The sequence below is a fragment of the Gobio gobio genome (assembly GCF_949357685.1).
Source record: "Gobio gobio genome assembly, chromosome: 4".
NCBI classification, from domain to species: Eukaryota; Metazoa; Chordata; class Actinopteri; order Cypriniformes; family Gobionidae; genus Gobio; species Gobio gobio.
Genome location: NC_137100.1, coordinates 6,638,267 through 6,651,150, shown reverse-complemented (window position 1 = coordinate 6,651,150; position 12,884 = coordinate 6,638,267). Strand labels below are relative to the sequence as shown.

At 38.9% G+C, this 12,884-nt stretch overlaps 1 protein-coding gene across 2 annotated transcripts in view; it reads left to right on the top strand.

Moving 5' to 3' along the window:
• LOC307125554 (voltage-gated potassium channel subunit beta-3) overlaps positions 1–12,523 on the top strand; it is a 106,900-nt gene extending 94,377 nt beyond the window's left edge. The window contains exons 11-15 of one of the 2 annotated variants that reach the window (XM_079815481.1): positions 2,034–2,154; positions 3,717–3,811; positions 3,952–4,072; positions 6,966–7,054; positions 8,642–12,523. In XM_079815481.1, coding sequence (XP_079671607.1) covers positions 2,034–2,154; positions 3,717–3,811; positions 3,952–4,072; positions 6,966–7,054; positions 8,642–8,731 — 516 coding nt within the window. In that variant the 3' untranslated portion in view covers positions 8,732–12,523. The remainder of the gene's footprint in view (positions 1–2,033; positions 2,155–3,716; positions 3,812–3,951; positions 4,073–6,965; positions 7,055–8,641) is intronic. The other variant, XM_079815482.1, reaches the window with a different exon arrangement.
• Positions 12,524–12,884: the final 361 nt, after the last annotated feature.

Genomic DNA, 12,884 nt, shown 5'->3' with positions numbered 1-12,884 from the left:
CAGAGTGACACATGTATGCATTATATATTGGTCTACAATATAAACACTTATAATAGGCTTATCATCATAGGCGTTGGAACCATTGTATGTGGATGGGACAAGACCCACCCACTTTTTACGATCAATGATATTGGATCCACTCATTTTTATCATCTCTAATTCAGCACATGTCTGTTTACCTACCCCTAACCGATAAACACTTATTATTAAACACATGTTAGACACTTTATTTCCACTTTTCTAATATTTTACATTTTTATTGAAATAAATGCCTTTCCGATCTGATATGTGATGAGAAAAGGGAGAAGAGTGAGTTCGGCAAAAGGCGGATTCAAACCGCGGGTCGATTTTCTTCAAAACTTGATGCCATGCATCTTACCCCTACACTATTGCCACTCTCAATGATAAGGTGATTTCCGTAATCTTGTCTTGTCCAACCAGATGTTTAGCAAACAAGGCGATATATTTGTACTTAATGTAAAGGGCATCTACTCCAGTAAAAATTTGCTGAGAGAGGACCCGCCCACATTTTTTTTTGCTTCCGACGCCCATGCTTACCATAGTGAATCATGGTAAGACAAAAACACCTTTTGGAAGAAGGATTTATGATGTATTGACACATTATTTAAATTTGGTTTGTTTTTAACAAAAAAGCTATATAGTGTACCTTTAAATTCGTAGTGTCGCTTCTTTGAGGCCCCTTCCACACAGAGATGCGTTTCGCTGTATACGTAAAAAAAATTGTCAGCGTTTTGTCCACACGGATCCGCCGTTTTGGGAGCATTAAACCAATATTTTTTTAACCCAGTTCCCAGAGTGGATAAATCTGAAAACAACACCCTTGCGTTTTCATGTGTACAGCCAATTCGTATATTTTGTGAAATGGTGATGTCATCACACCACGTCCCGCACGCGAAAGACTAGAAAGGGATACAACTACAGGCATGCGCAAATCAATATTGCGTCATTTAATTTCTGTTTTTGCATTATTGTAAGGGTAGGTTTAGGGTTGGGGTAGGTGTAGGCATTAATAAAACACAATCTGGGGTGCGTTTCCCGAAAGCGTCGTTAGCCAACTATGCTCGCAAGTTCCGTCGTTATCAACATAGTTCAACCAATCGGTGTTTCCCGAAACCGTAGTTCCAACGATCGTTCGCAAACAGTATCGCAAACTTGTGCGGTTGCAACGACAGATCTCGACCTGTGATTAGAAGCAGAGTTTCTGGTTTGCATGACATGTGGACTTAATAAATCCTTATCTTGTGCAAAATAAACTGACATTAAGTACAATCTATATCTTTTATTTTGAATACATACAAATGTCATTTATGTCTTTTAGTTTGTCAAGAGATTTAAAGCACCTTTTTTGAAGAGTGCGCATGTGCGGACGTGCACTAGTAGGCTAAGTAAGAACGAGACAATGATTTAATCTGGAAATAAAGCAAAATAACTGGGAAAAATAAGAATAAGTCCTCAGGTGCCATGTCCATAATTAAATAAATAAATAAATAATTAATTAAAAGCAGTTATTACTCCATCACCAGCATGACATCATTAACCAACGTGGTTGAACGACAGATTTGCGACAATATGGTTTCGGGAAACAGTCGTGACTAGCTAGTTGATTTCTTCAACGATGCATCGTACTGTGGTAGTTAAGCAGTGAGTTACATCGTTGTACGGGAAATGCATCCCAGGTAAGTAGCAAATGTATTTATTGTTATTTTATTGTGAGATTTTGTCTCGCTTCCTATCATTGCTACACCCCTTCTAGCCACAACTCTTCTTCTCCGTTTTTTGTGTATTTCTGTGGCAGAATTACAGCGCCACATACTGGTCTGGCATGTATACTACATCGTTTTGAGTCATTTTCATTGATCTCGTGTGTACGCAGATATTTCTTGAAACGAGGAAAAAAAAAGATTGGATAGGGAAAGCTCTGGCTTCGTGTGGACGGGGCCTTAGTTATTCCTCAACACAATATGACAACAGCTTAACCTTTTCTTGTCTTCTGTGTGTGTTTGTGTGTTTAGGAGGCGTACTCCGTAGCAAGGCAGTTTAACTTAATCCCACCGGTGTGCGAGCAGGCCGAGTATCACTATTTCCAGAGGGATAAAGTCGAGGTGCAGCTGCCAGAGCTCTACCACAAGATCGGTCAGTCCACAAAGGTTACCTTAAAATGAAACACAATCAGGACATTACATTATTACAAAGTGCACTTTTTTAAAGAGTGTTAAGACACACAGTCATGAAAGTGTGTTCTCTTTAAGTACACTTAAGTGACCTTTTATGTCATTAATATTATAATATCTGCAAGTACAGTTTAAAAAAATATATATACTTAGACTAGAGTATGCATTAATCTAATGTGTAAAGCCAGAAACATTCTCTATGCAGACGCGAATGCTTGGTTAACACATCGCAAGTATGCTGTCTCGTTGCCGGTAACGTGCATCGTTACGCTGTTAACACACGTAGGAGTCCAGAGGACACTATAATTACTTTCAAATGTCTGTCATTTAACCAAATGTGTAATAAAACCAAAACATGTGCCGTTAAACCACATGGCAGTTGCTCAGCTGGTAGGCTGTATGTAGTATGCAACGTGCCATTGGCCGTAGATGTCATGTGACTGATCATTCTATAGTATATTAGCGCTCTTTGCAACATAGAGGAAAGTCTTTTTCACACTATTAAAGAGCTCAGTCACTGATGAAGCATCTACTATGATATAATGAATTGTTTTGGATGTTTTGTAAATGTTTTATGCTTCAAAAATATATTTTGTTAGTACAGAATCCACCGGCAGGGGCTGTTTAAAGGAACACGCCGACTTTTTTGGACTTTAGTTTATTCACCGTATCCCCCAGAGTTAGATAAGTCCATATATACCATTCTCATCTCCGAGCGTGCCATAACTCTGTCTGACGCACACACCGCTAGCCTAGCTTAGCACAAAGACTGGAGGTAAACGGCTCCAGCTAGCCTACTGCTCAATAATTGTCAAAATAACGGAAAATTAAAAGTTGCGATTTTCTAGACCGATATGGCTAGGAACTATACTCTCATTCCTGCGTAATAATGAAGGAACTTTGAGCCGTACCATGAGTGCAGCGGCGCAATGATATAACACAGCGCCTGAAAATAGGCTAACTTCTGTCAACATAACCAATGTGACAACCTGCTTACACAGAGAGCGTGCTGGGGACTATTTTCAGGAGCTGCATAATATCACTGCGCCTCTGCACTCATGGTACAGCAGCAAAGTCAAAGGAAAATGTTGGCATTATTTTGTCACTTATTGAGCAGTAGGCTAGCTGGAGCCGTTTACCTCCAGTCTTTGTGCTAAGCTAGGCTAGCGGTCAGACAGAGTTATGGCACGCACGGAGATGAGAATGGTATGTATGGACTTATCTAACTCTGGGGGATATGGTGTATAAGCTAGGTGAATAAGTGAAGTCTGCGTGTTCCATTAATGAAACTAACCCTGACACCATGTTCCAGCATGAAAATAGCTGAGCTGAAAGACAAAATGCACTGAAGAAATAGTTTACACCTAGAAGTAGAGTACTATGATGCAAATGCAACTTTTGAAATGCCCAACTTCTTAAATTGTGCACATTTAAAAGAAGAATGGGTTAATTTCATGATTTTAATTGTTGGATTTGAGGTTTATTTAGGACAGATGTCAACTCAAACTCCATGTCTTGTGTCAGGTGTTGGAGCGATGACCTGGTCTCCTCTCGCCTGTGGGCTGATCACAGGAAAATACAGCGATGGCGTTCCAGACTGTTCAAGAGCCGCAATGAAAGTGAGTTTGTTTCTCTCCTCCCTATTTGCATCTCTTTTCAATTTCTCAATGTCATTTGATTTGATATTTTGTTATCTGATGCAATGACATTCATATTATAGGCCTGTTCTTGATGGTCTCAATGATTGATTGTGTATTAGGGTTATCAGTGGCTAAAGGAGCGAGTGCACAGTGAAGAAGGGCGCAGACAGCTTGCAAAAATCAAAGAGCTCCATCTGGTGGCTGACAGGCTGGGCTGCACGGCTGCTCAGCTCGCCATTGGTGAGTGTCTCTCTGCTCGGCTAGACTTTTGACTATTGGTGTAAATGATCAGGGGTGCGTTTCCCGAGAGCATCGCTAGCCAACTATGTTTATAAGTTCCGTCGTTATCAGCAAAGTTGAACGAGTCTTTGTTTCCCAAAACCATAGTTCCAACGAACAGTTGTGTGGTTGGAATGACAGCTCTCGTCATGTGTTTAGAAGCATATATGTGACCCTGGAACACAAAACCAGTCATAAGTCGCACGGGTATATTTGTGGAAATAGCCAACAATACATTGTATTGGGTCAAAATGGTTGATTTTTCTTTTAAGCCAAAAATCATTAGGATATTAAGTAAAGATCATGTTCCAATTTGTACATTTCCTACCGTAAATATATAAAAAATGTATTATTATTAGTAAATGCCTTGCTAAGGACTTCATTTGGACAACTTTAAAGGTGATTTTCTCAATATTTACCCTCAGATTCCAGAATTTCAAATAGTTGTATCTAGCCCAAATATTGTCCTATCCTAACAAACCATACATCGATGGAAAGCTAAATCTCAATTAAAAAAAATTTACCCTTATGACTGGTTTTTTGATCCAGGGTTTCTTGACATGCGGACTTAATAAATCCTCATCTTGAAATAAGCAAGCTGGCATTCATTACAATCTATATCTTTTATTTCAAATATATACAAATGTCATTTACGTCTTTTAGTTTGTCAAGAGATTTAAAGCAGTACATGCTCGAGTCTAGTACGTAAGAACGAGCCTATGATTATGAATAACGCAAAATAACTGAGAAAAATGAGAATTAGTCCTCAGATGGCATGTTCGTAATTTTTTTGCAAAAAAATCTAGCATTAATAGAACTAATTCAACTAGCTAGTTGATTTCTTCAACAATGCATCGTACTATGGTAGTTAAAGTCATCATGAAATCAAAATTGACCCTATTTACTTTGTTAGCACACATTACTAGTCTTAGTACACAGGAGAAAATTTGTTTGTCGTGGTCTAAAAATCGGACACTTTGCCTCAACTCTGGAATGGTGTCCGCTCTCAGATGACATCAGTTTGACGGTTGGGTTGAATATCCTTAACCACTGCTCTCCAACCATCAGTCTTTTTGAGTGAGGGATGGAGAGGAGGTGCGCTAAAATAAAACCCCGCCCTCTATTCAATATTCGGTTTCACATGGTAATATGTTACAACACAGAAGTAGACTGGGTAAACCCAGTCTGATCTGCCGGCGATTTGATTTCGCCCTGCAACGCAGTCTGGAAACCTGTACATTCATTTCTACTGCTTCTGTTACACTTTTGCGGGAACCAATCACAGACTGGCTTATCCACCTGGCGCGCTATTGGCGGGTTTAACATGATGACAGATGGAGAAGCGATGGGTCGTTGCCCGTTGATCACGCCTCTTGTGGTCTGATTGGTTGAAGGACTATCCAATTGTGTACATTTGAGTCATTTGAATTATGCAGTAGAAAATACAGAGCAGACTCCCCAGACCAATGTTCAATTTTAAATTGATCTTGGTCTGGTGATAGCCAGACAAACACAGAAGTAAAGACAGTTGCAACTTCCGGTTCTCTGGGATTTTATGTTACATCGATGTACGGGAAACGCACACTCAAAAAAAATTTATGCCTAAACAGAAGATTTATGTATTTTAATTGCATATAAATTTTACATGCATTTGGATTACATAATTTTAACATAAACAAATTAATAAACTTAATGTGATTCATATATGTAAGTCATACATAAATCAAGAGCCCAACTAAAGCAAACACTGTTCTCCATCATAGTGACTTCAAATTAAACTATTATTTTCCTTAAAACAGAAATGACAGAAATATAGTCAGTCTGGTTAGTAATGCGTGAAGCTGGTAATGCTGTTTGTGGAGTAGTTTAATCCTCATCTGCTGAGATCTTCAGAGATTTAATGTCTTCTTTTATCTTCAGTTGATTTTATATAAGGCTGTGGCTGAAGTTAGTTGTAGTAAACTTGTGTTTCTCTTTCCTTCAGTTATTCTGCTCATTATTATCAGGTGTTCATCATTAATGCTCAATCATCACTCAATTATCTAATTAACTTTAACACTGCTTCAATGGTACTTTAACCCAGTAGTGAGCACACACATGAACACTAGGAAGTGTTAATTTAACATCTGCGTTTTTCTGTGCACTTTTACATAAATCTTAACTGCTTAATTTACGTAAAACTGGCATATATGAATCACATTCAGTTTATCAATACAATTACATAAATCTTACCTGTTACATTTATGTATGACTTACATATATGAATCACATTAAGTTTATTAATTTGTTTATGTTAAAATTATGTAATCCAAATGCATGGGAAATGTATATGTAATTCAAATACATAAATCTTATGTTTAGACAATAATTTTTTTCTGGTCCACTTTCAAGCTTATTCTGGCCAAGAATCATCCACGTATATGTGCACCTCAACTCCTGCAAGTTGTGTAAAGTCAGTCAGGCATACAGGTCCTGTCCCCAATGGCACGCTTCATGCACTTACAGACTTGTGGACTTGGCAGCCGCGTGTGGTTGTCCATTAAGTCCATGAAACCGTAGGGTGTCCCATTTGTCATGTTATGTTTCAGAAGAGTGCTCGTGAGCGCCCCCTTTGCAGTCTTCATGCGCCCTCAATGCAAACTGAAGCGAGCTCCATAGCAGACTTCTTCCCCAAAGTTAAAGCGTGTGGACTCATAGGAAGACCACGAGTGTTTAGGGTGCCATTTGGGACAGGGCCTTAGAGCATGCCAGACTGAGAAAGTGCTTTCCATTTTTTCATGCGTCTGTGCATTCAAATGTCTTTAATAAAAAAAGTGTTTGACTACAATAAGATATTGTGAAATCTCTCACTCAGCGTGGTGTTTGCGCAGTGAAGGGGTCAGTTCTGTGCTTCTTGGTGTGTCCAATACAGACCAGCTTATTGAGAACCTTGGAGCTATGCGGGTAATACACACACACACACAAACACATTACTGTTCAAAAGTTTGGGGTATGATTTTTTTATGTTTTTGAAAGAAGGCAGCATTTATTTGATCAAAAATACACTAAAACTGTTGGTTTTATTTGTTTTCATTTTCATTTAATTGTAAATAACATGCAATTAAGTGTCCGAATGTGTTATATTCAATACACTGTAAGAAAACAAACCGTAATTAAAAAAAAAAAAAAAAGAAAAATACTGCCAGGAATAAAAAACATAGATAAACTATATAAAAAAAAAAAAAAAAAAAAAACGTTAGGCGTGTTTGCCAGAACTTTACCGTAAAAAATACGGTAGAAAAATTTTGGGTTTTTTACCGGATAGCACTTAGTTTACTGTCTATTTCACAGTTCAAACCCGTATAATTTAAAGGTTTATATTGTAATAATTACATGCACACTGTAAAAATGTTCGGGAAAAAAACTTATTTCAGTAACTGAAATAATGTTAAATTACCAACCTATTGAAATACTAATATCTGTTATGTACCTTTGATATATACTGACAACCACCAATCACAGTGGTGACGAGAGTCACATGATGAATCAAAGCTTTAATCACCAATCATAGTGGAGATGAGTCACATGAAGAATCAAAGCACACACAAGCAGCAATTAGAAGGACAATAGTATTATATGGAAGGTGTCATTCACACAAACACTGAACACCATCATGGTAACACAAATTTAAAAAATGCAATAAACATTAATTTAACAACATTAGATGTAACATAAAACCCTAATGTACATAACTGATTAGAATAAAATAAGAAGAAACATAGTTATTTCAATGAAAATACATCAAATGCGTAATGTCACGCAGGGAATTCTGGGAATGTCAATTTACAGTTTTTCACTGTAAATTACACAATGACTTGTTCTTTTTCACTTCCAAAAACTGTAAATTTAACGGTATTTTACTGTTTTACTAAATTAAATGTAAGATAAGATCTATTACAGTTATTCGCCGTATTTAGTATGGAAACTTTCTGTTTTTCACCGTAGCATTTTTACAGTCTTTTACCGTTAAAATCGCGGTAATTTTTTACAGTGCAAGTATATTGTTTTGAAGTACATTATTTACATAATAATTACTTGTGCTAAAGCAGGGGTCTCCAAACTCGGTCCTGGAGGGCGACTGTCCTGCAGAGTTTAGCTCCAACCCCAAATAAACACACCTGTCCCAGGTAATCAGTGTCTCACAAGGCCCTAGTAAGACCTTGATTAGCTGGTTCAGGTGTGTTTATTTGGGGTTGGAGCTAATCTCTGCAGGACAGTGGCCCTCCAGGACCGAGTTTGGAGACCCTCCATGCTAAAGTGTACTTCTTTTTCACAAGGTTTGATGTTCATGAAACATTTCCTATTATTTTCCATGTTTGTGTTGCTTAATATTTCATTTTTTAATACATTTCTTTGATGATTTCCCTGATTAGAGAGTTCAAAAGAACAGCCTTGATTTAAAATAGAACTCTTTTGTAACATGTCTTTACTGACTCTTTTGATCAATGAGACACAGCCTCCCTTATAACAGTCTTTTCATATTCTCTGTAGGTGCTGTCTCAAATGACGCCTCAGACTGTGAGCGAGATGGATGCTCTCCTGGGCAACAAGCCTCACTCCAAGAAAGAGTCACGTGCGTGAGATGACATGAACATGTGCAGCCGGAAAAGACAAAGAAAGCAAGGGGGAAAAGACGGAACGCGGCATACCATCGCTTTTCTGCTCTCCCGTATATTACAACACCTGCATGCCTTCTGCAACATGCTTCCAGCCCATACCGCACTGCTCTCTGTAACCCAACTCAAATATCCCAACATAACCTACAAATTCAACACGGAAACGGCTGTCATCACAGAAATGGGACCAACGAGAACTTTTCCTTTTCTTTATTCGGAGAGACTGAAGTTTCAGTCTTCCGGGGGGACGTGCTGCCGATTGAAGGAGGTGAATGAGAGTGTCACAAATTTTCTTTATCAGCAGGCCCAGACGGAATCTTCTTGCGATGAAGTGACTTAAATAAAGCTAAGAGTACTATATTATTATTGGCAGCTGGAAGCATCATCAAATATTTATTAAACGAACATGTGCGGGACGAACGATGTGTAGACGTTTGCGAATAATGGGCATTCTGCCGAACTCTGCGCAGATTCCGCGTGGGCCTGGATGTGCGGGTGTGTGCTCAAGAAAGTACGAACGAGTGTTTGCGCGTGTGCATGCAGTGACTCTTTCGATCCAACTCTCCATTGCTGGAGTGACTCTGAAAACGGACGCCGGGTGGACTTTACACAAGCGAAGCTGTTTCTGAGGTGCCCGCCCTGTTTGCTGGGGCGTCCGCTGCCTGTCACATTTCAGTCTAGCGTGGCAAAGACTCCGCCGTGTGACGGGAACAACATGCAGCAACTGCAAAACAGCTGTTTGGACACATCACAAGTCTTCCTCCATTTCCCTCCTTTCCATCTCTCCTTGTGTTTACAACGGTGCACCTGTCCCTTTAAGAGAATCTGTGCAGTTAGGGGAGGGGTGTGTGAGTGTGTGTACGGTACCTTGCAAAAATATTCAGACCTTCACCAATTTTTTGTCACTATTACTACTGCTATCAGACAACTCATCCCTCACTTTTTGAGCTACGGGGATGAAAGACACATTAAAACACGTGTCTTCTTTAAAAGAGGTGTGCTATGACTTTTCTAAGAGATTTTAATTGAAAAAAGAAGACCCCAATGGTAATGGTCTTTATGTTTAAAGGAATATAAAGGATTTAAATGTGGAATAAAAGAATAAGAATTAATATAAAGGGTTAGTTCACCCACAAATGAAGATTCTGTCATTAATTACTCACCCTCATGTCGTTCCAAACCCATAACTGTGCGTTCACACCACCGCCCGCGAGAGCATCAAAATTCGCTCTGGCCGCCCTGCCATCAACGCTGTAGAAAGATTCGTGGAAGCGCTGACACTCTGACGTACATCGAATGGTTTGAACTTTATTTAAAGGGGCCAAAGCAAACAATCATGTTTATCGGCATTTGTGCTGACTGACCACAAGTAGGGTATAACCCATAGACTGTAAAAAAATATGGACGTAGTGTCCGTGACGTCACCCATAGGATTCTGAAGAGCAGTTTTGAAGCGTAAAGTAGGGACGAGATGGCCGTTGCCATCTTGGCAGCGCGTCACTCACGGATAACAGAAAATGGGCAAAAAGGCGGTACGTGGGCGGAGCTGAAGTGACGTGATGACTAACAGACAGCAGATAAATGGCTATCCACCTGTCACTCGAAGTGGTCACGCCCTTAATTATGCAGAACTTTAATGCTTTATATAATGTAAACGAATGAGTTATAAAAAAATTCACCCCCTCACAGTTGTTATGAAGGGCAAAATTAGCCGTATAGACCAAAACCACAATTTGTAGGAGGCTGTAAACATGTTATATTCTGCTGTAAAGTTGGGCATTTTAACATGGGGCTCAATGAGATTCTGCTCCTTCTGGAGCCGCTCTAGTGGCCAGTCGATGAATTGCAGTTTAAGTTACTTCCGTGTTGGCTCCAAGAGAAACTGCGGGAGGTTGCTGCTTGGTATAACCGTATAAGTTAACCTCATGAAATAATTTAAATGTGTCAGTAAAAAAAAAAACAGATCAATGGATATAATTTAACATTTATAGTTACATGTTTGCTAACAAAATAAACAAATTAAAGCCATTTGTGTGGTGTGGCTTTTGTGTTCATGGTTAAGTGCTAGTCTAATTTCAACATGTAGTTTACAGGAGAGGTTTGCTAGCATTTGTCTTTAATTAACATTAATTTGTGTGCAGCCTACGTTACTGGTTGAAGTGCAGCATTAATGCAATTAGTCAAATCGGTGTTGTTTTGAGCAAATTAATTGCATTCCCGCTGAAAAACAAGTGTTCTATAGCAAAAATGTTCCCTATAAATAGTGTCGCGCGCCTTCTTATCAAACCCACCACAGCAATGATTAACCTCTCTTCCATTTTGCTTGGGAACTAATGTGGTCGGAACCAAAGTTTACAACACTGCGCTCTCTGGAGTCCTCACAAGCGGAGCACTTCTACATTCCGATTGGTTGCTGCCGAACTGCGTCATAGCTCATTACCATAAAGTTTACCTGATTTCAACTCTCCTCGACGGCCAAATTAATCGGCCAAGACGTGCCGCTCTCGCCGCCGGCGGTGTGAACGCACAGTTAGGGTTAGAAGACTTTCCAACGCTATCTCACGACCAATTCGTATTTGTATTTGTACGAAGTGGCTAATTCGTACAAATTCGTACGAATTCGTTCGACCTTGCTCGTATGAATTTGCACGATTTGTCTATACTGCAGTGACGGGTAGGTTTAGGGGCGGGTTTGAGGATAGGTCATTCGTACGAAGTCGTACGAATTGAGCAGCTCGTCAAATGCGTACGATTTAGCAAAAATCTTACCAATTCGTACGAATTAGCCACCTCGTAAAATATGTACAAATTGCTGTGAGATCGGCTTTCGCTCATCTTCTGAACACAAATGAAGATCTTTCTGATGAAACAGCTACACAACTTGCACTTTAACGCTTCAAAAAGTTCATAAAGAGATTGTAATACGAATCCATATGAATTGAGCGGTTTAGTCCAACTTTTCTGAAGAGACTCAATCCCTTTATATGATGAACAAATTGAATTTAGGCTTTTATTATTTATGCCAATAATTAATGACAGAATTTTCATTTTTGGGTGAACTATCCCTTTAACTGTTTAAGAAACATTTTGCAGATAATAGTTCTTTTTAAAAATGCACAAATTCAATTTTATTTGTATACCTTATATGTTGAAAACTCAAAACCAAAAAATGCTGGTCTCGTTACATTCAATTATGAATCACACAAATGAATGGCAACCTATTTTTTCAATTCAAAAGGCCAAATTTGACATAAAACGTGAGCAGTTTGCATCACATTACTGTTGGTCGTTTAACAATTCTTTCGTAAAACTGTCAAAAAATAAATGTTTACGCTACTAACATCTTACCTCGCACTCTTTCACCATTAAAAAAACGAAGCGCTTGATGATTATGTGATATAAACCACGAGGTGGTGATTTCGTATGAATTGCACAGTGTAATTTGTACGGGTATGAGCGATTTTTCAGAGAAAAAAAAACATAAGCATGATCCCTAACCTCACCCCTAAATCTAACCGTCAGTGGGGTGTAAGCAGATTGTACCAAAACATGAATGAACTGTACGAATTTATATGCCAACAAATGGGCCAAAACACAAAAAAGGTAATGAACTGCCATGAGAATGGGTTGTAGCAATGCTATAGAAACAGCGTTTGTCTAATCATGCTTGAAAATCCAAAAAAAAAAGATTTTGTTCTTTTGTTTAGAAATTAAACTCAAAATTTAATTTTTCAACATTATTTAAGTGTGTCTTGATAAAAAAAAAAAAAAAAAAGGAGCAACATTCTCTGGTGTTTACTAGCGTGAGGGCGGGGCAACCTGTCACTCACATGAGATCCACCAATAGCAAACCACCACCATCCAAACATCCAATCAATTCCCTCAATTGGGAATCCGTTTCACTCAGATATGTGTTTGGGAAGTATGACTGGGCAGGGACTGTTTGCTCGAATAATAGCAGGCAAAGAGGATGCTTGAAAATGCATTATTTTTGCGTGTCTGTTTGGCGGTGCGAAAATCTCACACTTCACCTTTATATGCAGGGTTTGTAATTCATTATCATTGAAAAATTGGTTTCTGGTCTGAATACGTTTTGCAAGGCATCATATGTGTAGGGC